Source organism: Trachypithecus francoisi, unplaced genomic scaffold (genome assembly GCF_009764315.1).
Source record: "Trachypithecus francoisi isolate TF-2019V2 unplaced genomic scaffold, Tfra_2.0 Lachesis_group1, whole genome shotgun sequence".
NCBI lineage: Eukaryota > Metazoa > Chordata > Mammalia > Primates > Cercopithecidae > Trachypithecus > Trachypithecus francoisi.
This window is the reverse complement of record NW_022681454.1, coordinates 15033711-15060838: the sequence shown is the minus strand read 5'-3', so window position 1 is coordinate 15060838 and position 27128 is coordinate 15033711. Positions and strand designations below refer to the sequence as shown.

At 40.7% G+C, this 27128-nt stretch overlaps 1 protein-coding gene across 9 annotated transcripts in view; it reads left to right on the top strand.

Annotated features, from left to right (window-relative positions):
- The window catches only part of PROM1 (prominin 1), a 116972-nt gene that overhangs the window by 45328 nt on the left and 44516 nt on the right, over positions 1–27128 (top strand). For 5 of the 9 annotated variants that reach the window (XM_033213818.1, XM_033213817.1, XM_033213813.1 and 2 more), the window contains exons 3-9: positions 1343–1398; positions 6823–7028; positions 15066–15186; positions 15975–16038; positions 16998–17087; positions 21776–21993; positions 24070–24144. In XM_033213818.1, coding sequence (XP_033069709.1) covers positions 1343–1398; positions 6823–7028; positions 15066–15186; positions 15975–16038; positions 16998–17087; positions 21776–21993; positions 24070–24144 — 830 coding nt within the window. Of the gene's footprint in view, positions 1–1342; positions 1399–4583; positions 4611–6822; positions 7029–15065; positions 15187–15974; positions 16039–16997; positions 17088–21775; positions 21994–24069; positions 24145–27128 lie in introns of all 9 variants that reach the window. The other 4 variants (XM_033213816.1, XM_033213815.1, XM_033213811.1 and 1 more) reach the window with 1 other exon arrangement.

Here is a 27128-nt window from a genome sequence, read left to right as displayed (position 1 = left end):
GTACTGTGAAGAAACTATTGGGGTTCCCTGGGTGCATATCAGTTTGAAAATCTCTATTCCTGCAGCATAATCTTTAAATATCACCCATATCTCTGAGTTGTGGAGGAGAAAAGTTGTTTTGCAGAAAGCCTTTTGGGAAAGTGGCTTGCTTTGTTTTCCTGTATGTTAATCTGAACTTTTTGCATCAAAAAAGGAGTCGATGTTTCGTTTGCCCCCCCCACCCCCACCCGCCCCGCCCCTCCAGCAGTACATTTCAGGTGTGATGGATATAGTGATAGTAATAGTAATGCAGGAGCTCCTTCCTGGGGTGAGAGACAGCGTACAGGGTTGCGGGAGGAGAAAGACCTGGGCCTTGGTCTGGCCTCCTCACGAATCACTATGTCACCCTCTCTGTCCGTGTCTCAATTGTCTCATATCATTCTTAGATGGCGGCTCAGGGTTAAGTGGTGGCTCTTAACCTTTTTTTGGTCCCAGGCCTATGTGAGAATTTGAAAATGCTCTAAATGAATATTTATGGAAAAGTTCAAGTTTGCATTGCATAGTTTTTTGTGCACTGCTTGGAGACAGGAAGAGAAGGATTTCCCATGTTAAGAACTCTTGAGTTAGGTTATTTTATTTTATTTTTTTAGACGGAGTCTGGAGTGCAGTGGCGCAATTTTGGCTCACTGCAACCTCCACCTCCTGGGTTCAATTGATCCTCCCGCCTCAGCCTCCCAAGTAGCTGGGATTACAGGCATGCGCCACCACACCTGGCTAATTTTTGTATTTTTAGTAGAGATGGAGTTTCACCATGTTGAACAGACTGGTTTCGAACTCCTGGCCTCAGGTGATCCGCCTGCCTCTGAGTCCCAAAGTGATGGGATTACAGGTGTGAGCTGCAGCGCCCTGCTGAGTTGGGTTAATTTTAAGATTCCTTTTATCCATTCCTTTGTAAAATATTAATATCAGGCAAATGTGGAATTATTGAAAAATAAATTTCATTTGTGTTTCCAGATAATTAAGATTAGCAATTTCAGCATAATTTTTATAAATGATTATTAATAAGCTGTATGTGGTTTGCTGGTAAATATTAAAGTGTATTATGATAATTACTAACTTAAAAATGACAACTCTCTAATTCTGTCCCTGACAAAATAATAAATCAGAAATATTTGTCTTCTATTCTTGGCTTCTGGCTAGAGGTCATTAATTATTTAACTATATTAAGAAATAGGAATAAAATTATAAAAATAATAGAAATATAGTTATAATAATTTGTAAGTATATAAAGATCTTTTTACAAATATGCATTTTATATTTTTACTGAAAAAATAATTTTGCTATTTTGTGGCTTTTTTTCCAGATACTTTGAGAAAAGTCATACAGAAGGCACGTGAGTCCAAAATTGATTATGATAAGGTAATTTTTCATTGGTGTATTTATTATTAAAAATATGAAGTATGAGAAAAATTTTGGCTGACTTGGAAGTAAATCTTTAAACAACCAGTTATTCAATCTGCAATTTTAGTAACCTTTTTTGACTAAGAACTTTCATGGAATATTGAACCACCTTACAAATCCCATTTGAACCGTAGCAGAAATTTCCAAAGTAGCATTTGAAGAAAGCCTTTCAAGTTGTATGTTATTTAAAAATTAAAAACTATGGCCAGGCATGGTGGCTCACGCCTGTAATCCCAGCACTTTGGTAGGCCGAGGTGGGCAGATCACGAGGTCAGGAGTTTGAGACCAGCCTGGCCAATATGGTGAAACTCTGTCTCTACTAAAAATACAGAAATTAGCTGGGCATGGTGGCACTCGCCTGTAGTCCCAGGTACTCGGGTGGCTGAAGCAGGAGAATTGCTTGAACCCAGGAGGCAGAGCTTGCAGTGAGCCGAGATGGTGCCATTGTACTCCAGTCTGGGTGACAGAGTGAGACTCCATCTCAAAAAAAAATAATAAATGAATAAATAAAGTAAACAAAAACTAAAATTTCTTCAAAAAGCAATATTACACTACTTTTCTTTTAGCTGAGGGATGAGAACTCCCTTGTTAAGTAGCATTGTTTGAAAATTCCTAGAGATGGTGACTATGTACTCTGTTATAAAACATCGTTTGTTGAAAAGTAGCTTTGCATTTGTACAAGGTTTATGAATCTCTTGCCGTGTGAGTACATGGCTAGAATTGAAGGAAGGTGGAAATAAGGATGATAGCCTTTGGTCTCAAGAGGCTAGAAGACAGATAGCAGGGACCTTATCTAGTTAATGTAACGAGGATCATGCAAGGGCAGAGCCGGTGGGATGGGTGGGCGCTCTGCTCACATTCCAGGCTTCAGGAACCATGTGAGCAAAGAGGTCAAGGTATGAAAGAAGCAGGCCCCTGGCAAGAGGGAGAGAAAAAAAGGTAAGATGGGGCCTGATCCTGAGAGGACCTTGAACGTCTCCCTCGAGTGAGTCCACAGTATTTTCAGAAAGTATCAAGGCTCCTTGCATTTTTCTGCTTATTACCCAAGGTGCTGCCAGTGCACTCCTCTGCAACTGCCTACCTAAACACACAAGTGGTCTTGATTCTGGTGTGTTATGAGTGTAGGTTGCCCATGAAGCAAACAGACAAAAGTGTGTAGCACTGAATATTAGGTAATAAAAAATAGTTAAATGTGTTTGCCACGTTCTCAGTCCTTCTCGGTAAGTAAAGCACTTTGTTCCTTCCTTTCCTGGTCTGAAGGTGGTTATCAGGCTGACCATAAGCAGATGTATAGGTGGACGTTTTTTACTGGCCTGCACAATAAATCTGAACGCTAGTGTTTCCGGCACGGGGAGGGCAGTTCCCTCCTGCCCAGTGAATCATTACCTCAGATACGGTAGTTACAAATGGCCTCATCATATTTTTAATTTGCAAGAAAAGTATACTCAAGAGAAAAGTAAATGCAGAAGCTGAAGAGGAAAGCCTTATTCAGAGGCTGTTACATTCAGCAAGGGAAGACTGTGTGGAAGATAAACTGAGCTGTTCCCAGGGCTCACAGCCTTCTCCAGCACTGTGGAAAGCATTTTCATTCCTCAGTGCCACAGGCCTCATTTATATCTCCCAAACGTGATTGCCAAGTCGGCCTGCACCTCTAGGGGGAAGAAAATGACTGTTGCTTTTGTATTTATATTCAAAATTAGCATAATATGCTTAGCCAGCCTGAATGCCAACCAAGGAATGGGAGTAGGGACAGTGCTTCAGTGGGATCTGGGACTTGGAGGACAAGGTCTTGAGACCCTTAGTTGGCCTTGAGGACCCTGCGAGTCTGAGCTGGAGCTGGGCTGCCACTGACCCTGGCAGGGTCTTTGTGCTTGACTTGGTATTAGATTTGGCACTCCCATAACCTTGGTTTATACCCCTGGCTCCAGTTCTCTTTCCTTGCCTTTGCAAATGAATATAAACTCTGGGTGAGGGTGCAGTGGAGAGAAGATGCAGAACTGAGCCCACATGAATGAGCTGAATCCTACTCTGGATGTGGAACTGGACCATGCTTTCTACCATTATCCAAAGAAAGGGGTTTAGTTAAGCACAGGCACCAAAGGAGCCAGGCCACATCTGGAGGAGGGTTTTCTGACTAGATTTAGTCTGATAAAGGCTGGGCGTGTTGGGTTGGTTCCCCCTGAAGCAGACCCTAAGCCAATGACTCCAGGGCAAGTCATTTGTTTGGAAGCCTCAGGGAACACAGATTCCTGGTCTTACATGTGTCTTCTGACTCATGTGCTCTAGCAGAGGAGCCCAGGAGTCAATGTTTTTCTTTAACACACACTGTGAGGTGCATCTTTATGTCTGGTGAGCTTGGGAGCTTGTGCCCTGGTTGGTAACAAGCTTGCGTGCCCCCTCCCCAAGAAAGGAAGCCTGGGATCATTTAAAATGCCCCGTGTGACCCCAGAGGCAGCTACATCTGAACTGCCCCCCAGTCCCAGTGTTTTGGATGCCTCATTTAAAAGTGATTCCCATCACAAATGTTCCCTCAGATCTGCCAGCTGAGGCAATAGTTTCTAAACCTTTAGATTTCCTGGACCAGAATATTTCAAAAAAGTGATCTAGAAAATGACCTAGAGCCACCTAATTTTATTTTGCCACAAAAGGACATTTAAAATCAAACAATGAGATGTTTGGAATAAAAATGGTGGGCATCCGTTGATTGCTTTAAGCATGGGGACAGCACCATCAGATTTTTATTTTAGCAAAGAGCGCTTGGGAAGATGCTGCCATTGGTTATGGAGTTCTCAGATCTGATTCTCTATTTTATGAAGATCACATGGTTAGTGTGTTAAGCATTTAAAACTTCCCCTCTAATTCTCCTTTTCATAACCGATTAGCATACGGATTAAGAACCTTTTGGGAAATCCAAATGTAAATGCAAATGTGAATTTCAGAACTCAAAGTAACTTAAACCACTGTTTTTTGAATTCACACTCAAGTTTTATATTCCTTTCTCGTACTTATCCTTCTATCACCCGATTTCCTCCTTGTGGGATATGAACATTCTTGGTTATGGTTGATCACTCATAACTTTTCTGTCTGTTTTCTTGATGCATGCTGCCTCTGCCAAAATTCCTCACCTGCGTTGACTTCTACAGCCAGAAAATCTAATCTTAGGTCTAAAGGTAAAGTCCTTGTCTGCTATTTCAAGTTGCTCTTTGAAAGCCTTTCTGTTCTTCACTGTCATCCTCACTGTGAAAATTTTTAAATGATCCATTTCATTTATGTTTTTACCATCACTTTTAACCTTCTCTTTTAAGCAAGATATCTCTGTAATATTTAGATGTTGATCTTCAACATAATCAACAAAGCACTGGAAGATCTTGGTGTATCAAAAAACAGTGTAAATAGTGACAGGCCTTCATCCAGTCAGCCTAGATGTGAACTCTTGAAATACCCTGTCTTGTTCCTGATACTGCCTGATGTTTAGTCAGTAACATTAGAAAGGCTGTGTATCAAATGTACAATTTGTATTTAAAGGTAAAATTAGTACATTTAAAACATTTCAATATATCTTGTCTCCTGGGTTTAGATTCAGTGTCTCCTGGAATTCAGAAAGAATTTACGTGTCTTTAAAATAGTAAACAATTTAGAATATTTGCTGAGAAATGATGGAAAAATACGTAAATAAGAATTTGGAATGTCTGGGCTGGTTTCTTAACTGGCAAGTGATATGGGTCCTCGAGGAAGGGTTAAGTCAGCTAATAATACCTCTTCGTGGACACGAGATGGGGGTTAACTTAAGCGTGAGCACGTACTTGATGAACGCAGCAAAATTCAGCCACTTTTTTTTTTTTTTAGCAATTTAATCTTAATACGGAAGTAGGTAATATTCAAGTGCCAGATGCACGAGATTTACTAGTCTTGAGCATTTGCTCACAGCGTTAACTACTGTTTGTTGAATATCTACTGTGCGCTGGGCCCTTGGCTAGTTGTTTTCACATTCAGTCGTTCAGTTATTTGTCCCTCACAATATGTTTATGAGGTTAATGCTAATGTGATACCATCCAGTTTAGGGACCTGGAAGCCCCCTGCTGGGATGTAAAGCAGGTCTCTCCTCCAAGACATCACATTTGCTCCCAGGAGCAAGATGTGTGCTTTATTTTCCTTTGCTCAGCTTGGCTTCAGAATTCGCAGCTGTCTAGATTGTCCATTTAGTTGCAAACTGCCAACTTGCAATTTGCTGCCATTCTTTAGAAATGTAAGCAGCTACATGCATGAATTGGAATGATATCAAGTTTCATCATCTAGTTGCATTAATTTTTGTTTATCCCGGAATAAAGTCAGCAGTGATTATGAAAAGAGGTTTAGGTCACATGATTGTATCTAGAAATTGTGCTGTTCCTAGGAACTCAGGAACTGTCTGAGACACAGACTGCCGAGGTCGGTCCTTCACTGTGGATCTGGTTCCTGAGCATGGCATGAGAAGCACCTTACATGTCTACTCAGTACCTGGTCCTTTGCCACATTATTTCTAATCATGCATTATTTCTGATCTTCACAATGACTTGACAAGGTGCGTGTTATTATGTCCAGTGTGTCAATGGAGAAACCCAGTGACTGGCCTGTGTTTAACGTGCCTGACTTAGAGTCTGAGCCTTTTTTCTAAATTAAGATACATTCTAGATTCTTGTGTAACTGTTTGCCAGCCAATCCAAAGTGCTTTGAGTCTTTAACTTCTATTTGTGCAGTTTTCCTGGTGTAAAGCACCTTATATGTAGATTATTTGTTATGCAAGTACTCCTGCCAAGATTTATTGATCCATTTAAAAACGAAATACCTTCGGGGTTAAAATGAAACCATTTGCAGCTCAAACTAGCATTTAGACAACTTTCTAGGGGTTGAAAGACATCTTCCAGTAACCACTTGGCCCTATATTTGATAACTCAATTTTCTGCTTCCTCTGTTTCAAAGAGGAGCTTCAAAATGGAAAATATATATATATTCAGATTCAACTAATGATGGCAGATACGTTAAAAAAATAAAACATGGCCAGGCGTGGTGGCTTACACCTGTAATCCCAGCACTTTGGGAGGCTGAGGCAGGTGGATTGCTTGAGGACAGGAGTTCAAGATCAGCCTGGACAACATGGTGAAACCCTGTCTCTACTAAAAATACAATACTTGGGAGGCTGAGGCCTGAGAATCGCTTGAACCCAGGAGGCAGAGGTTGTAGTGAGCCGAGATCGCGCCACTGCACTCCAGCCTGGGCAACAGAGCGAGACCCTGTCTCAAAAAAAAACCAAAAACAAACAAACAAAAAACTTTGTATACCATGGAATGTTCTACTTATTATTTCGTGTTACAATATGTGCTATTTCTTTTGTTTGAATTGCAGATTGTCTACTATGAAGCAGGGATTATTCTATGCTCTGTCCTGGGACTGCTGTTTATTATTCTGATGCCTCTGGTGGGGTATTTCTTTTGTATGTGCCGTTGCTGTAACAAATGTGGTGGAGAAATGCACCAGCGACAGAAGGAAAATGGACCCTTCCTGAGGAAGTGCTTTGCAATCTCCCTCTTGGTGATTTGTATAATAATAAGGCAAGTAGAATCTTGGGCAACAACTGATTGTGTTTTAGGCTGAGGAAGAGTGTCTCATATTTTAATGGTTAAACCATGAGTTTAAAACTAAACAAAATAGCAACAATGGAAAAAAAATCCCAGGAAACAGAAAAAGGAGAACACAAGTACTTGTCTAGAGTGATTCGAAAGGATCTCATTAGCACCAGACATTAGTGTTGTAATGAAGCTGCCCCAACTGAACTGATGAGCCAGCCTTTTGGTATTTTTTTCCTCTTGAAGGTATGCTGAGAAATCTTGGACTGCAGAAAGGATTTACCTTCCAGCACAGCAGACTCCTCTTAATTAGCTCTTTGCAGACAGGCAGCATGTAGAAAGGAGAGATGGAGCTGCAAGTTGATTTGCTAGTTGAGTCCAAAGGAATCTTGATGGACAGATGCATTCCCTGAATTTGGAAATTTGAGAATATTGTAGAATGCAATTGACTTTCTAATAATAAACCCATTTTTCTTACATGTGCTGTTCATCCACCACCCTCTCTTGAAGTCTGGAACACACTTCATGATTTAGGGTGTTTTTGCTGCAGCTTCTGCTGCTTTCAAAAGTTTTTCAGTTGACAGGCAGATCAGAAATACATTGCTTTTAAGATGATGTTTTTTCGAGTCCAAATTAGACTGCTCATCTGAAGAATGTGCACCACAACAGTGTTCCCTTGTTATGATGTTTGGTTATTGTTCCGCATTTCCTCATTCATTCCGCCACTGTTTCATGAAGCAATAGAAATAAATGTGCCTATGACGTGAAGGCACAGCAAGGGTTGGCCAACAGCCTTCTCTTTGTCGTTTCTCCAAACACCACATGTGCTCAGTAGCCGTAAGATTTTTGTCAAGTTTTACTAAGGAAGTAATATTCAGGAATTTTAGCTGAAAACAGTCAGTCCTATGAGTTGGAGTTCCAGCTGCAAACCCAAGAAGGAAAGTCTTTAAGTGTGGCCACCAGCAGGCGTCTGATAAGATGTATGGCTTAGGGTGACCACTCATTAAAATGCAGTGTACCCATTGGAGAGGACTGGGCAGCTCCGGATTTGTTGATACCAAACAGTCACCATGACAGATGAAGTGAAAAAAACAGGTTGCAGACCATGTGTAGAACATGGTAACTATGTTAAAAAAAGAAAAAAAAAAGATGAGGAAGGAGACACAAGCACTTGGTCATATTTGTACAGAGTAGATGAGATGTGAAAGGGTTGGCAAGCAACTGGCAACAGTGGTTGCCTCTGGGAAGGAAATTGTGGGTTGTGGAGGGGGAGGAAGGAAAGTCATTTCTTGCTGTAGCTGGGTTTTTGTCTCTTTTGATTATATACCAGGCTCGGGTATTACCTATTGAATTAACTTAACTGAAACTTGAACAATGACAAAAAAATATTCACAACAGACAAAGGCTAATGCGTTACCACTTACTCCAGGGCTGTGATTATTTAAGAAAAGACATACTTTTGCTGATAATAGTGGAATAATCGACCTTAACTATATATGTGTGTAAACAGGATCCAAGTGAATGTGTTATCTGACTTCATGCACTGTTGGTTAGCCTGAGAGTTACTTGTTTTTTCTTCATGACATTGGGGTGTGGGCATCTCTGTCTGTCAATCTCTCTCTCTCTCTTTCTTTTCTTCTCTTTTCTCTTTTCTGTCTCTCCTTGCCTCTCTGTATTTTTCTGTCACTGTCTATCTCTTTCTCTGTGTCTCCAAAAATCATTTGATCCTTACTGTTTTTTTCACATTTGATCCTGAGAGGCAGTTTGGGATCAGTTCAGTAGTGATCATTCCAGATGTGCCTGTCTCTCTCTCCTTTATATTTGATATACTCTAAGGAATGCACAGACTCCTAGTTGTTGGGGTAGTTACCTCCTTTTCAGCTACCAGAAGAATCTCAGTTACAGCCCTGAAACCTGTCAAACCCACCAGGGATCCCTGTGTGTTTCCCGTAAGCCTGAAACTTACATGCCGTATTTGTCTGGACGCTTGCACAGCGATGTTTACCCACTCCATACATCCTGGACCTCAAAGATGAGATTCAGATGTAAAAGTGTCATCTGAAAATATTGCCCTTCAGGCTTCTTGTTAGAGTGATTACTTACTTAACAAGTTAATAATTTTCACTTGATGTCAATACATAGAGTATAATTTCGGGAAAATTCTTGATCGAATGTAGTTATTTATTTACCTGAATAAATGTTTACATGTGTAATAATGGGTTTCCAATATTTTGAGTTTCTTTCCTTTTTTGAGACAGAGTCTCGTGTGTCACCCAAGCTGGAGTGCAGTGGCGCTATCACGGCTCACTCCAACCTCCGCCTCCTGGGTTCAAGTGATTCTTGTGCCTCAGCCTTCCGAGTAGCCGGGATTTTACAAGCATGCACCACCAGGCCCGGCAAATTTTTGTATTTTCAGTAGAGACGGGGTTTCACCATGTTGGCCAGGCTGGTCTCGAACTCCTGGTCTCAAGTGATCTGCCCGCGTAGACCTCCCAAAGTGCTAAGATTACAGGCGTGAGCCACCGCGCCTAGCCACTACATTGGGTTTCTTTTTTAAAATTGAACTTTCATTTGCATTGCATATAATTATGTGCTATGCATGTTATAGTTCACTCTCAGCTGACTTAGTTACATTATGTTGAAAATGCCAAAATATATCAACAATGAAGCTACAAAGTAAAAAATAAACTTGGCTTCCCTTTATGTATAAAATGAAAGCTACCATTTTGTTAATTCTTCAGAATTCAGACCTATCAAATCAATATATGTTTTTTAACTATATTTTAATTTAGAAAATTCTTTTAAAAAATGCATGCCGTGATTCTATACCCTCCTACACACTCAGTTAAAACCACTTTTTTCCCACCCAAGTAAAACATTAATGTGAAAATTGTAATTTCAGATTTCAATATAATTAAACCAAAACTGATCAACTGTTTGAGATTGTGACAAAAGTAAAACTAATTTGATTTCACGTAGCACATTGAATTTATATATAAATTATAAATAGGCTTAAATGAGAGTAGTATGTGAATTTTTTTCTCACTTTAAATTCTAATGAGAATTTAAGCTTCTTTGCCTTGAACTTTTTGATTTACGGTAACTATTTTGATGGCTTCCTTTTGAAACCCCCACTGGTTTGCAAATACCTTAAACATCATGAGTTGCATAATACCTACATATTGTTTGCAAGTAATCCAAGCTAGCCAGGAGGATTAAAGACCTGGGGAAAGTTAAGATTTCTACATTATGAGTAGCTAGACAGGAGAAGAAAGAATGTCAACAAAATCAGAAGATTAGATAAAAATAAGAAGGAAAAGAATGTCAACAAAATTGGAAGACAGAAAGGGAAAGAAAGTTCAATTACGTACCCTAGAACTTAAAGTATAATTTAAAAAAAAAGGGGGTGGAAAGAAAGGAAGTGGAGGGAAAGATAGGAGAGTAGACTCTCTCTTGTTTAATGCAGGGCCTCGAGCTGACATTGACTTCAGCGGAGATTGGACACTATTGAGAAATAATCTTTGCATATGATTTTTAAAAAATTCTTTCAGAAACCCAGAGTAGTCCACCTGCCTTTTATTGGACTCTCACTTTTGTGGCTCAAAATGTTACAATTAAACACAGTTGGTTTTCAAGTTAGTTTTGAGCATCCTTTTTTCTTTTAAAAAATGTAAATCTTTTCTTTAGTGGGTGAAGGAAAGACATAGGTGTTAAGGAGAAAGATTCCCTAGCAGATGTGCAGTCTACGTGGGCATGTTCTTTCTCTGAGTGTTCCCAGAGGCAGTTGTGGAATGTGAGAATTCCGCAGACACTGACATATGTTTATGCAGTCTGTTTGACCATCAGCACAAGATCGAATTTCCACCTCTCACTGTAGACTGTTAAGCAGATGTGTCTTACTCCAGAAACAGCCAAGTTTCTTCTCCTTTCTTTCTCTTTGCTTGTCACCGCTGCATTTCTCATAAAGGTTATGGAAGAAAAAAAAACAACCATGCCTTGACTTCCTCTGTATGTTTCTAAGTTTCTGAGTATGATAAGCCAGCTTTGCTAAGAATTCCCATGGTGAATTGAATTCCAGTCATTTTCAGGAAGCTGGCTGTTGTCAAAGTTCATTTTATACTAGGATGTGATTGCCAATTCCTGACTGGGAGGCTACAAGGTTGTGGAAAAAAGATTGAACTAGATATAGCAGTTCTGAAAATCATGAAACTTTCTTCATGTGAATGACCTCCGGTTACTTACAGTTTAAATGTAATTTTTTTAAAAAATAAGAGATCAGTTATAGAATGAAAGCATTTATTTGGCTTTCTTTGGCTAATTTTATTAAATCAGTAGAAATTGGTAGGAACAATAAAGTTACAAGTTTCAAAGTAAAGGTTTAAAAGTAAGGTTTAGCCTTACTCTATAAAAAGCTTATTTACTTATAAGTGTGTATGTGAGAAAATTAGTTTTTCCATAATAAAATATAGAAGATGTAAGGCTATAAAAATAAAAATTCCTATCTTCTGCTAAAAATTCCAAGAGATTTTGTTGTACTGCTTAAAAGCATATGTTTTTGGTTGTTTAAAGGCATTTATGTCAAATGCCAGAGAACTGATATTCACTGAAATATTATTTCCTTTTTGTGTTAGGTAAATGTCTCTTAGTATCCTTATATTCTAATAATCGACTGCTGATTGTTCAAATAAAAATATTTATTCACATACCTTTTTTTGCTCAAAAAATACATTGAACAACAGGGAGTGTCTAAATCAATACCTCAAAGCGTAATTTCTTTATTCTCTATTTGTCTTTGAACAGAAGGTTTAAATTTGTGATTGCAAATGGAGACCATCAGTTGGTCTGCATCGTATTTAAAATTTTTTGGTTAGTTGCTAGTATTTAAAAATTGGTAGATTTCACATAAGAATCCAGATTCCCAGATTTTGGTGGAAAATGGGAAGATATGGTAATATTCATCTGCCATCGTGATGACACTTTTGACACCTACAGATTAACTGCTCCTCCAGCCCGTTTTTGATCTCCCAGCTTCCAGGACCCCATGCTAACTAATTTTTCCTTAATGCTTTCTGCCTGCTTACATAGGCATTAGAACTTAAATACAAAATTTACTTTGTGCATTAGTCTGAAAATCAGCATTGAAAATCACTAACTTCTACTCTATAATTATGCTTAGTACAGTTTTTTTTTTTCTTTTTCTCTTTATTAATGGGGTCTTGCTGTATTGCCCATGCTGGACTTGGAACTCCTGGGCTCAAGTGATTATCCATCTCAGTGTCCCAAGTAGCTAGGACTATAGGTGTGTGCCAGCACACTCAGCTTAGTATGGCTTTTTTAAAAAAAAATTATCAATGCTTTAGTTTTAATTAGATCTGTTATTGATGAGTAGAAATGTAGGTCTAAAATATGTAGCATTGAAATCCAGTGTTGTACTGCAATTCATTTCACTGACTGATGATCTTGTGAGTAAGGACATTTATTCAATAAAGGCATGAAGACAGTTTCTGACTCACACTTCAGACATATGGCCAGTCTTCTAAATAGACCAAATGAAACCAAAGCTCGACCCCTAAACTCACCTTCATGGAGGCAAGACTGCATTATACAAAGTTAACAAAGAAGTAGTTTCCACCTCTTTTTAGGAAAATTAAACATACATAAGAATAAAGACAAATTAAAGTGTGAAGGGAGACATACCCCATCAGAATTAAAGGGAGAGCCTCTGGGAGTTCAAGGAAGTTCTTCTCCCTTCTGGGGATGGGTGGAGGGGTCAGTGTGGGTCAAGTGAAAGTGGACTTGGACTGGTTCTTTTTACCAAGTTCACTTTGACTACTTATATCTGGAATCTGATGACTGAATAAAATAATTTGGACATGCTGGGAAGAGAGAGCAAGGATCCCCATTGTGAACATGAGGTATGTTCAGATGGTGATCCTGACTCGTCATGGTCTAGAATGTTATGAATTTGTCATGGTAGCAAGCTCCAGGTGCATTGCTGACTCAGCTTTTGTGTGTGTGTGTGTGTGTGTGTGTGTGTGTGTCTTCTTCACAAAATTCCAAAATCATTATTTTGAGTCATTTGACCTCTTTTGGCATGAGTGCCTGAGTTAATAACTCTTATTGCTATAGTGCATCGGCTCCTAAAATACCAATGCAGATTTAGGACAAATTGTAAGGCAGTCCTTCCAAATGGGACAGAATATTGTTAACATTTATTTTATAAGTTTACCATCGGAATTAACCCAAACTTAAAAATCTTAAAGAACATGTACATCCAGTACTGCTCTCCTTTACAGCTTGAGAAGCACTTATCTAATCTGAGTTAGATTGGATCTAATTTATCTAATTACACCTAAAGATCTAAACTGATCTTTTCAGTTTGGAGGTACCAACTGAAGTCCACAGAAAGAAAGTTATTTTCTCTGGCTTGTACAGTGCGGTGGTGGCAGGACAGGACCCAGAACCCAAATCTGGTGTCCCTAATCTAGTACTCACTACACTGCAACTTGTTAACCATAAGAAACATTCCTCAACGTTGTATTATATAGACTTTTTTTGGAGCATTGTGGGAAACCTAATGGACATATGTTATACTGCTATGGAAAAGTATGTTTTGGAACCAGTAATGAAACAATGCTCCTTGGAATGTATTTATACTATAAGTGGGGTGAATAACTGTCCCCATTTACCCAGGATGGAGAAGTTTCCTGGGGACATGGGATTTTAGGTGCCAAAAATGAGATGTTTAGTCATCCTACCCGTAATTATATGCACAAATAAAGCCTCAAGACATTGCTTTTGCTGAAGAGGCAATGTATTGATTTTCTCCATCTGATATGTTTTTAAAGTTAGCCTATTATTTGCAAAACTTAGTTCTAAAACCATGTCTACATCTTCCATTGGATGATTACAAACTAACAAGTTTGTTACTGGCTTCTGCAGGTAAAATAATTTGCCTATGTTTATGTAATTCCTTACTGCCACCTAGTGGCCAGACTAAACAGAACCTTGGCAATTAGCACCTTCTAATTTAACTATGTATTCAAAGGCTTTGCCACAAAAACAGGCCAATTGGTCAAATCATTTTAAGTCAAAGGATTATTAGTAACTAGTCAACAGTAAGAGCCCTTAAAAATGATTACATTAGACATTTTAGATGGCTTGAAAAAAGACGTTTTGTTTTTTTTTCACATAGAGAAGACTTTCCTGCAAGATGCCTTTCATAGGGCGTTTTTGAAGCTTTTTTTGAAGTATATTTCACATGGAGGAAAGTGTCCTTTTCACAAGTACATATGCATAAGTGTCCATGAAGTGAATCCACCCATGAACAGGGTACTCTGCCATTCCACCCCTGCTCTGGGCATAACCACTGACTTCTAGCGCCACCGTTTCACTTGTTTCGCATTTTCTGCAGATGAAATAATACATAGGTCCTCTGTTGCATGTGGTTTCTCACATAGCATTTTAATGCTAAGGTAACTCATGTTTCTTTCCAACCTGGACAATACAGGCACTAACAGACAATTAGAGAAACCAAAAACCTTAGAAGCTCCAAGCACTCTTGTCATTTTGATGTTTTTTTCTATAGCCTTCTTTGGGGGGTCAGGGAGCAGAAGTGTGTGTGTGTGTGTGTTCACATGCGTGCATATGTTCACACAGGAGGGTGTGTACACACATTCACATGAGGACAGGAATGGAACTGGATCATGCATGCTGCCTTGTAACCTTTTCCCACCTATTTCCTCCACAATTTGTTGTGAACATTGTTCTATTGATGAGAGTCATTTTGAACAGAATGGAGATTTGCCTCTGAGAGAACGGAGTCCTGTTTTATAGCCCCTACGTGTGTGGTGGTTTGACTGGGATGGCGGTGGGAAGGCTGTGGCAGGAGAGGGCAGCCGGAGAGGAAAGGCCAGTCCTTCTGCGGGCTCCTCCCTGACTCCTGCTCTGCTGCCTGGACCTGGACAAAGAACCATGGATCATGCAGTAAATGCTCTTCCTTCTCTCTGCCTTTTCCTGCAGCATTGGCATCTTCTGTGGTTTTGTGGCAAATCACCAGGTAAGAACCCGGATCAAAAGGAGTCGGAAACTGGCAGACAGCAATTTCAAGGACTTGCGAACTCTCTTGAATGAAACTCCAGAGGTAAAGACCATCATCTCTATGTACTGCGATGCTTTATATTTTTGGCTTTTTGGAGTTCCTGTGTATATTTGGAATTTCATTCGAACCTTCTAGAAACACAGTGAATCAGCATAGACTGGTGTTATCTGTCCACTGGATGAATAAATAAAACCCCAGAAAGTGATTTTCAAAAGAGTACAAAAGCCGAATTTCAGGATTGGTGTTTTAATTTTATTAAGATAATAGCTTAAATTACAGTATGTATTATAAGAGGACTTAACACTTCTAAGGCTCTTATGATTTGTTTTAAAAAGAAAAGTTTTGAGACCCTATTGTCCTTTCTTTTTGGCCATATAGTTAACTTTCCATCACTTGCACAAAGTTACTCTTGTAATGAAACCATCCAGCTTTATAAACATCCATTTACTAATGTCTGCATAGGTACGTCAAATTCCTTGGGAAGGACATGCACACATACTCATGGACACACAAATTGTCTTTAGAGAAGGCCAATGGGATGGTTGAAGGGTGGGGATGGGAGAGGAGGTTCCCTTTCTTCTGTACTCCAGAAGCATGTTGATGAATTACATCTTCAGAACATCGTTTTAAAAAGTGTCTGAGCGGGAAGCAGCCTAAATGTGCAGTGCTCATGGGTTCCAACTTGTCAGAGAGTAGAAAAGTCTCTAAGAACTTGTTGGTTACCTCAAAATGCTCTGATTCAGGAAAACTTTTGTATATTAAATCTCCTTTTGTCTTTTTATTGCCTTTGGACCTTAGAAGGGAAGGTCTCACAGAATGTTCTTTTTCAGCAAATCAAATATATATTGGCCCAGTACAACACTACCAAGGACAAGGCGTTCTCAGATCTGAACAGTGAGTAAAATGTAAAGTTGCTTCACTTTTTTTGGTTTCTTTGTTTTGACTCATCTCCCATAAAACATGGACTAAGAAATGACACACGTGAAAGTTGGGGGAAGACAGAAGGATGACTCCCTAGCCTCATTGCCAATGTGTCATTTGTTACGCAGCGATTAGAATCTAGCCCTCATCGAAGGCATCTGTTTCACAGGCAGCATGAGGAATGTCACAGGCAAAATGAAGACTGTTTTTTCATTTTACACTTACTGGAAAGCTTTAGCATTCTTGTAGTCACAAGTGCTCATTCTCCATTTCCTTCATGAGGGAAAGGTTGTTTTCCTGCCAGGTGCCCTACACAGACACAGCCGGCTCCTCAGAGCAACCAGTGGCTTCAGAAATGGCTGGATGGAGAGGGCTCAACCCTGCACGCCAAGGTTTAGCTTAGTGCTTCTCAACTGGGGGGTGACGTTTGGCACGTTTGGTGACATCTGGAGACATTTTCGGTTGTCACAATGAGGTAAAGTTGGGGTGAAGCCAGGGATGCCTCTAAGCATCCCATAATGCTCACGACAGCCCCCACCAGAGTGCACTCTGGGTGCAAACTCTGGTCTGGTCAAAGAGATTAGATACAGAGGGGGTTACACACAGGTCAAGATGATAACACCATGTTCCTCTGGTCTAGTCAAAGAGATTAGATACAGAGGGGGTTACACACAGGTCAAGATGATAACACCATGTTCCTGGTATAAGTAAATACCGGGTCTGTGAGTCGTAGTGATTAATTTTTCACTGGGGAACAGTTGGTGCGGAGACCCTGAAGAGAAATCTCCGTACACGAGTCCACCCCTAGACAAGGTCCAGGATGCAAATGGGTTTTGCAGCAGGAGAGGCTGAGGCAGTGTGGAGAGAATGAGGGCGGGGTGGAGAGATGAGCAGAGGCCACCCTCACCATCCCTGTGCTTATTTGCATGTAGGTATCAATTCAGTGCTAGGAGGCGGAATTCTTGACCGACTGAGGCCCAACATCATCCCTGTTCTTGATGAGATTAAGTCCATGGCGACAGGTAAGCAGCGGGCAAAAATGACGAAAGAAAATTCCACCCAGGAGTCCCTGGGCTCGGCAGACTCGCTCACTCTTTTCTTGTTCCCTGAGAGCTGGCTTGGGGAGAGCCACCGTCCGTGGCCATGCAGACAGTTCAGGTCAAGACACTGTGTTGCAATAGCTTGGTTGTGCTCTTTATTAAAGCTTGTGCCAAAGGTGTTGCCATTTCAGATGATAGGGGCAGAATTTGTTAGGGGCCCACCACCTGTTTTTGTAAACACAGTTTTATTGGAACACAGCCATTCGCATTTGTTTAGATATCATCTGTGGCCGTTTTCGTGCTCTGATGGCAGAGTTGAGTCATTGTAAGAGACATAGGGTAACCCACAAAGCCTAAAATATTTACCATCTATCTGGCCTTTTATAGAAAAAGTTTGTTGACCCTGATACAGAAGATGAGGAACCTATAGACATTTAGGTCATCTGAGGGAAATTGATTCATTTTTCCTTCCTGAAAGTGAAACTTAGAAGCAAGGAATATACATATATATCTTAAGCCTCCATGGTTAATGATATAAGTGACAGATAAACTGCATGCTCCACTGTAATGATAAAAGACCTCCCAGGCCCTTCCAAATGTTGAGAAAAATGTCCTTGCGAGGTACTTGTTGGAGACGACAATTATAGCTATGTAAAACACTCATTTTGCCAGTATGAATTTTGCTTTCATGAGCTAGCATCCCTGAGAACATAGTCCCTAAAGAAGATAATTGTGTAAAAATTGGAGAAGTATTCCGGTTTCTTTTGGCATGCCTTATAGTTCAACAACTGAGATGAATGTGTGGAAACAGGAGGACATGCAGAACAGGCCAGGAGTTGTTAAGATGAGTCCTAACTAGTTGAAAGGTCTTTCCTTCCCTTTCTCCTTGACCCTGCAAAGGGTCCAGCCAACAACAACATTCTCAACATCGACAATAACATCACAAACAACATCTTCTGTTGTTGATGCCTTAGATTTCTCTAGACATCTGTTCTCTTCATCACCAAGCATTTTCTTTCCAGGCAAGGAAATGGAGACCCAGAGAAGGGATATGACCTCAGAGACCATTGCCTCCTGCCTTCTTGTCCTGGCTTTTTCCGCATGGCTTCTCCATTCCTTCTTTCCTTCCTTCCACCCTCCCTCCCTTTTTTCTTTCCCTCCTTCCCTTCTTCCCTCCTTCCTTCCTTTCTCCTTCCCTCCTCCCCTACTCCTTTCTTCTGTGCACACCTGGCCACTGTCCTTCATTCCAGTCTTATTTCCATTTTGGGACACTCATCTCTGATGTCCCTTCCTCTTCTCGTAAGAACATCAGTTCTGTTGGATTAGGGACCCATCCTTATGACCTTATTTAACCTTAGTTACCCACCTAAAGGTCACATCAGTAGTTAGGGCTTCAACATATGAATCTGGGGGAGGTATATTAGTTCATAGCAATTGGTTAGCTGCAAAGTGGTGGAGTTGGGATTCAGACCCTGTTCTAGCAAGAGTCTGTGTTACCTGGACCACCCTTGATGGGACTTAATACCTTGAAGAGTATTCAGATGGAGGGTGCTGTGGTGACATCCACAAGGAGGCAACACGTGCACCTCTGGAGGGAGAATTGGAAACCTGGGATTCCAGTGCTCACATGGCCACAGATGATGCCAGGCATCCCTGCAGCCTGGATCCCTCGTGCATCAGTGTGTTCACAATATTGAACAAGATCTTTTTGTTTTCCAAAAGCTTCAAAGTATTTTATATCTATAACATAGTAACTGGGTTGTAACTCTGGGAGTCATTGCAGGCCCACGAAGATCACATATATTATGTGACTGCAATGTTGAAGAGATCACATATATTATGTTTGCAATATTGAAGAGATCCAAGGTCTCTTCCAGCCCCAAATTAAGTAATGGTGAAGGCTGGGCAAAAGTATATGAATGATGCACTGTGGTGATGCATTGGAGTAGTTGTTACTTTTTGCCCAAGGTTCTTGCAGTTTTTAGTCACTGAATTATAGTAGTTTTTAGGTAAAAGATGATTCAAAGATTCTCTTTTTCTCTTCAGTGCCTCCTGTGTTATTATTAAAGTTCTTTTTTTGTTTGTTTGTTTGCTAAAAATGCTTTGCAGCCCTAGGTGTTTAGTGGGTTTTGGAGAGAACAAAACCATGCCATTGTTTTGGTGTACAAACCATATTTGGACTGCAGGTCAGGACCTATACAGGAAATATACTATGGGCTGGTCAAATGGTAATTCACTAAAATTGAGAACCTCAGATAGCTTTTCCACTTACTTCAGATACATAATATATATGATGATGGTGGGTCTGGACTGACTCCCAGAGTTACAACCCAGTTAATAGTTTATAGACATAAAACACTTTGAAGCTTTTGGAAAACATGTGTTTATCACTTCTGAGTCCTCCCTGTGACATGACAGAATATTATCCATAGCTAGAATGGCTATGAACAGTGCTTAATACACATTTCCTGGGCCATGCTTTTATTTTGTCACCTGTCATTCTCCGTTGTTGTTGTTGTTGTTGATGGTGGTGGTGGTGGTGGTGGTGGTGGTGGTTCTTGCCTTAAGATAATTTATCTTGAAGTCAAAGTGAAAAGGACTGTGAGGAGTAAACCACAGAACATTAAATTGTGAAGTGTGTTTTAGCCTGCTCTTTTGTGTTCTTCTGTGTATTTCTGGTGTGTTTCTGTGTATTTCTGGGGTACTTCTGTGTATTTCGGGTTGCAGCTGAGTTCTTTTTTGTTTTCCTGTGGTTAATATTTATTGAGCTTCTACCATGAGCCAGATACCAGGCTTCATGCTTCACCGACAATACTGGATGATAGGTGGGAGAGATGAAAAACTGATACCCAGGGTGCTCTTTGATAGTCCTAAATATTATTATAACCTTAAATATTGTTAAGCTATGATTAGACTGAAATTCAAGAGAAAATACTGTTTGAAGCAGAGTTTAAGATTTTCTATTCAGGTAAAGTGATAGAAATTTGAGACCAAGGAAGATACAGTTCAATTCTGGAAGCCTACCCAGGTCTCTGGGTACATCCTCAAAGCTAGGTTGCAGTATCTAACCAGACCTAGTTAGCATGGGGGAGACCATCTCCTAAGAGCTTAGCCCCACAAGCTATTGGGCACAGCCTGGAATCAGACTCTTCTAGTAACCAGGAGGTGACCCAACCCACTCCCTAATTTATAGATGAGACTGAGGTCCTGAGAAGTGAGAGTTTGCCAGATGTGCTGTAGCAGGGTAGAAACAGAACTGAAATGCAACCTCGGGCTACTTTTGGCTAGACTCAACATGAAAACATTTAAAAATGTGTGTGTGTGTGTATAACACTCAAGTATTATCTGTTATGTGGCTGCCAGGAAAGGATGGGGAAGCCAGTTTTTAAGGGCATTCATACATTTCCTTGAAACACCCAATTGCAGCTTGATCCTCAACCATCTGTTCCGTGAGCCACAGAGCAAAGACCTGACCAAGCAGATTTATTTGCTTAGAAGAAGAGCAATGCCCTCTAATTTAAATTTCACATCTTGTACTGCTGTGGCTTTAAGCCACTATAGAAAAACGTTGTAATTCCCTACCTCCCTAGTCATGTATAGGTAGCTCCACCATCCAGATATATCACGATAGCAAACAATTATTCTGGATTTCCTAGTACAGATGCCCCTCCACATACACGATGGGGGGTCACATCCCAATAAACCCATGGTGAAGAGAAAACATTGTAAGTTGAAAATGCTTTTAATACACTGTAGAATATGCATTGTTTGCCCTCTTGATTGCATGGCTGACTGGCAGCTGTGGTTCGCTGCTGCTGCGAGAGAGTATCCTACCACATATCACTAGCCTGGGAAAGTTCAAAATTCAAAATTCGAAGTACGATTTTAACTGAATGCATATAGCTTTCCACTATCACAAAATTGAGAAATCATAAATTGAACTCTTGTTGGTTGGGTACTCTCTGTACAAGAATGTGTCCTAGCGGGTGGGGCTTCCAAAATTAAACAGATAGACCACTGCCTTTGAGGCATTTTCATCTGGCTGATGGAACCCCCATGTTGCATGATGAACGTGGTGGTGTTTCCGTACTTGAAGATGAGGAAATTGGCTCAGAGTGGTTCAGGAGTCTATTTTCATCACACAGCACATAGCAAAGCTGAGATCCATGCCTAGACTGGCCTCAATCTAAAACCGTGCTCTTAACTACTGTGCTAGTTTTGATTCCAACTCTTAGAATAATTAGAGCTAAAATATGTCTGGATGTAATCCATTTTGATGTGTATTTAAACTGCTAGGATTGACTTGTTTGGATTGACCTCTTCGAGGCTGGGTGGTGACGACTTTGCTGACCACTGCTGGCCAGTGAAAGCTGCATCGAGGTGTCCCCATCACGCTCCTGGGTTGGTGCTTGCTCCCTGCTTCTTGTTGGAAAGAGACCCTAAGCGGGAGAGCAGACCCTAAGCAGGGAGAGCTCCCTGCTTCTTGTTGGAGCAGCTATTAGAGCAGCCTAGCGATGCTTCTGTATTCCCCTCAGACTGCCCCTTGCACTGTGTCCCTCTCACTGCCATCTAAAGTCATTTACCGGTCCATCCCAAGTCCCTTTAGACACACTTTTGTAGATGAGGAAGGACTTGGCATGTCTGTTCTGAAGTGGGCTGTGTTTCTACAGCAATCAAAGAGACCAAAGAGGCGTTGGAGAACATGAACAGCACCTTGAAGAGCTTGCACCAACAAAGCACACAGCTTAGCAGCAGTCTGACCAGCGTGAAAACTAGCCTGCGGGCATCTCTCAATGACCCTCTGTGCTCAGTGCGTCCATCAAGTGAAACCTGCAACAGCATCAGATTGTCTCTAAGCCAGCTGAATAGCAACCCTGAACTGAGGCAGGTGAGCAGGCATGAGTTTGCCATGGTCAAGGGCTGCATGCTGGGGACTGCCAGGCAGGGCTAAGCCAGGGTGACTTATCCAGTGCACGGTGGCCTGACTTGGAGAACGGTTAGCCCCTGGCCTCTGTCACCCTTCTTGAGTCATTTGATTGCCATATTGGAATGACCACAGCAGGAGCAAAGGAGTAAAAGGGAACCGCTTTGTGGCAGTTCTCTACCACTGAGTGAAACACATCAGAATTAATTCAGCTTTACAAGGAGAAAAGGAAACAATATATTCATGTAGACCTTTAAGAGTTAAAAAATATTTTAAATGATGTGCTTAGTCTATTAACTGTATGCTGAAATAGAAGAAAAATCTCCCATTTTCCCAAAGAAAAGATTTTTTAAAAAGAATTTGGAGCAACTTGGATTATATAAAGTTCTGAGGTGTAGGTAAAATGGCCACGTCTATTAATGATGTCTAACTTATTTGCTTAGATACACATCTCACTTTTTTTTTCTTTTTTTTTTTTGAGATGGAGTCTCACTGTGTTGCCCAGGCTGGAGTGCAGTGGCACCATCTCTGCTCACTACAACTTCCAACCTCTCGGGTTCAAGTGATTCTCTTGCCTCGGCCTCCCGAGTAGCTGAGATTACAGGCACCCACTGCCACGCCTGGCTAATTTTCATATTTTTAGTAGAGATGGGGTTACACTGTGTTGGCCAGGCTGGTCTCAAACTCCTGATCTCAAGTGATCTGCCTGCCTCAGCCTCCCAAAGTGCTGGGATTACAGGCATGAGCCACCATGCCCGGACACCTCACATTTTATATAAAATAACATTTTAGTATAGATATACTTTTTCTCACTCTTACATTTCATTCCATTGTTTTTCAAACATTTCACCTGCAACATCTGTGTCTGGATATCACTATAGTTGTTTTTGATTGAACAGTTTTTTAGAGCTTAGTTGCATCTGAGTTGTTTGAGATAGATCCTTTTTGGGGGGCACTTTTTATTTTTAATGTTGTATCAAACATGAAAAACTTGCAAGATGAATGCATGGATCCTTGTTCACACACCCTTTGTCCACATTCTTCAAGGGTTACCATTTTGCACTATTTGCTTTATCATATTTTATCAGTTTATCTGTCTGTTCATATCATTTAATATATACATTCATAAAATAATACGCATTTTTTTCTCAAAAGGTAAGTTGGGGATACGTTGTAGACATCATCATGCCTTTTTACCCCTAAATATTTTATTGTACTTACTAACTTTACATAATCATTATATAATGATCAAAATTAGGATAACATTGACCCGACACTACCATTTAATCCACAGTGTCCATTCAAATGTTGATCTTTCCAAAAATGCCTTTTATAACTACCATCTCTTTTTCCAGTCCCGGGTCCAGGCGAGGATTACACATTGTCATTTATTGTCATGTCTCTTTCATTCCGGTTAATCTGGAACAGTTTCTAAGTGTGTCTTTTCTTTTGTGACACAGACATTTTTGAACAGGCCATTTACTTTGTAGAATGGTCTTCAGTTTAGGGTTGTTTGAAGTTACTCGTATTTGCCAGGGAAATATTACAGTAGTGATATTATGTTCTTGGACATCACGTGAGAGGCATATGATGTTTGTCCCAGTGTTGGTAAGAGCCAGAGCGCTTCAAATCCATGTATAATTCTGTAAGTGGAAAAACTATTCCAGATTACTCACTAATATAACCACTGACTACATTGCTTTTAAACATGGCTTTAAAAAGGTTGTTTACAATTTTATTGAACAGTGTTTAGTATTTGAAATTGTGAAGTCATATATATTACATGTGGGTTACATTTCTTTGCCTCATTTTTTTAGCTGATTACAGCAAGAGACCTCCAGACATCAAAAAAATTAGTGCTTGTCAAGGAGGGTCTGAGCTGTATTTTTCCCAGATAAAACTCTATTGTTGAAAAGAAACTGAGATTGTACCCTATAGTATAGACGCTTTGGGACTTGGATATACGATGACTTCTTGCTTCATGAGGAATCGTTTTGAAGGTAACAACCTCATCTTGTATTTCGTTTTATAAATTTTCAGCTTCCACCTGTGGATGCAGAACTTGACAAAGTTAATAACGTTCTTAGGACAGATTTGGATGGCCTGGTCCAACAGGTATGTTTTTTTGGAAAAAATACAATCACTGATTTTATGTAATTTTAAAGGGTGGACTAGTACGTAAGAAAATGGGAAACAGCAAAACAGTGAATTTCCAGAGAAGAGTTACCAAGGAAGGGTGATAGCTATTACCTTCCAGGCAATTGTGTTCATCATTCCAGTTCCCAGGATTTTTGTTAAGCACCTGTGATGTGTAAAGTGGCATGCTAAGACCATGAGAGATCAAGAAGAATATGACCTCTGCTTTCCTAGGCCTCAGAATTTAGTGAGTGTAATGCTGAACCCCACACTGATTCTAATACAAAATGCTGTCCCCCTCTGCCAGTGAGTCAACTATACTGGTTTTTTTTGTTCTTTGCCACCTTCACGCATTTGCACACGCTCTTCCCTCTGCTTGGCACTCTCTTCTTTTCCCCGCTCCTAGTAGCCTAGCTACGTAGGTATTTTATCTATCTATCTATCTATCTATTTATATATTTTTTGAGATGGAATCCCCCTCTGTCGCCCAGGATGGAGTACAGTGGTACGATCTGGGCTCACTGCAACCCGTGCCTCCCAGGTTCAAGCGATTCTCCTGCCTCAACCTCTTGAGTAGCTGGAATTACACCTGTGTGCCACCATGCCTGCCTGAGTTTTGTATTTTTAGTAGAGACGAGGGTTCACCATGTTGAACAGGTTGGACTCGAACTCCTGACCTCAAGTGATTTGCCCCCCCTTGGCCTTCCAAAGTGCTGGGATTACAGGCATGAGCCATCGCACCCGGCCACTACTTAGTTTTTTAAGCTTCATATATCACCTTCTTTTTTTCTTTTTGACATGGAGTCTTGTGCTGTTGCCCAGGTTGGAGTGCAGTGGCATGATCTCAGCTCACTGCAACCTCTGCCTCCCAGGTTCAAGCAATTCTCATGCCTCAGCATCCCAAGTAGCTGGGATTACAGGCACGTGCCACCCCACCAGGCTAATTTTTGTATTTTTTTTTTTTTTTGCGGCGGAGTCTTGCTCTGTCGCCCAGGCTGGAGTGCAGTGGCCAGATCTCAGCTCACTGCAAGCTCCGCCTCCTGGGTTCCCGCCATTCTCCTGCCTCAGCCTCCCAAGTAGCTGGGACTACAGGCGCCCGCCACCTCGCCTGGCTAGTTTTTTGTATTTTTAGTAGAGACGGGGTTTCACTGTGTTCGCCAGGATGGTCTCGATCTCCTGACCTCATGATCCGCCCGTCTCGGCCTCCCAAAGTGCTGGGATTACAGGCTTGAGCCACCGCACCCGGCCTGTATTTTTAGTAGAGATGGGGTTTCGCCATCTTGGCCAGGTTGGTCTTGAACTCCTGACCTCAGGTGATCCACCCACCTCGGCCTCCCAAAGTGCTGGGATTACAGGCATGAGCCATCATGCCCAGTCTATATATCACCTTCTTAACAGGCCTTTCCTGGGCTTCTTGACTAGGTCAAACCCTTTTTAATACATTCTTGCAGCATTGCAAATATTCTCTGTTAATTTCCTCATAACTGTAATTATTTCTTTAATGTCTCCCTTCCCACCACTGGACTGTAAACCCCCAAAAGGCAGGGACAGCATTGGTCTGGAATTCCCTGATTTCCCCTGTAGCTTACTAAATGTTGCTGTTTATTCAACCAATAGATACTGAATATGCAATAAATATTTCTTTTTAGATTATAGTTCAGTAGAGTGCCTGGGCCTATGGAAAAATGAGAGGATAGTTTTATTCTTGACTCTCATTTAGTATGGATGTAAAAACATCTCAAATCTCTATTAACCCATTTATGCTTAGTGTTCCATTATTGGAACGCTAAGCTCGTGAGAGTTATTTATATCCTACTGCCAAATGTCATCACCAGGTTCTGATTTTTCACAAAAAATATTTGCAACCTTCAGCATAAGTGGGTTAAACACTTGTCTACATATGTTTACTAGATACTTACTGACAAAGTAAGTGGCCCTTAAACAAGTTATTCAAAATTTCTTGGTCTTTGCACTCTGGTGTTACTTCATTTGTTAAAGACGGCCTTGAACTGGGAGATCTGTAAGACACTTTCCAGCTGTGAAATCCCCCATGGCATCTGCAAGTCCAGACACAGATGAATGTCAAAGGGTCAGGCACACAGAAAACCAACACAAGCACTAGTGTGCTCAGTAGCTTAGTCTCTTTGGAGGAAACAGAAGTCATGGATGTTCATTTTGTAACATCTGATGTAGCTAGGCCAAGGTGGAAACTGGCTGGCACCATACATCTTATGAAGGTTGAAAGTGCTGTACTTTTCCCTGGCAGACAGCTAAGTACACCAGCAGACGGTGAAGAAACACTCACCAAACACCTTCCAGAGGAAAGGCTGGATGTTTAGTTGAATTATTTGGAAATAATGATATTTCCCTCTCATGGAGGTTTAGCCCCAAAGCCCTATCACTTGGCACGGTTGTTTTTTCTTTTTGTTCTATCCTCACCACAGTTGTATCCTCTGTAAGCCATGCTTTGGGATATATATATATATATATATATATGTATATATATATATATTTTTTCAGTTAGACTATATCTCTAATTTTATTTTTAATTAGAAAGTAAGATTCTGTTTTTAGAAATTCACCTTCTATCTGCACATGGGATATTGTACCGATCAGGGTCTCTTAACCTCAGCACTGCTGACACCGTGCATGGCTCTTAGCGGTGGGGGCTCTCCTGTGCATGGTAGGGTATTTATTAGCATCCTTGGCCTCTCCCCCCACAATCCCAGCAGCAACCCACAACTGTGATAACCAAAATGTCTCCAGACTTTGCCAAACATACCCCAGTTGAGAACAAAATGTCTCCCAGTTGAGAACCACTGGGAGTATATATGTATACTATATATATATGTATGTACAGATGTATGTGCCCGTAATAGTACCTAGGTTCTGTGTAAATATGTTGATTTTAAAATTATGGGGACCCCCATATAAAAAATTTCTAACACAATCTTTAATTGATA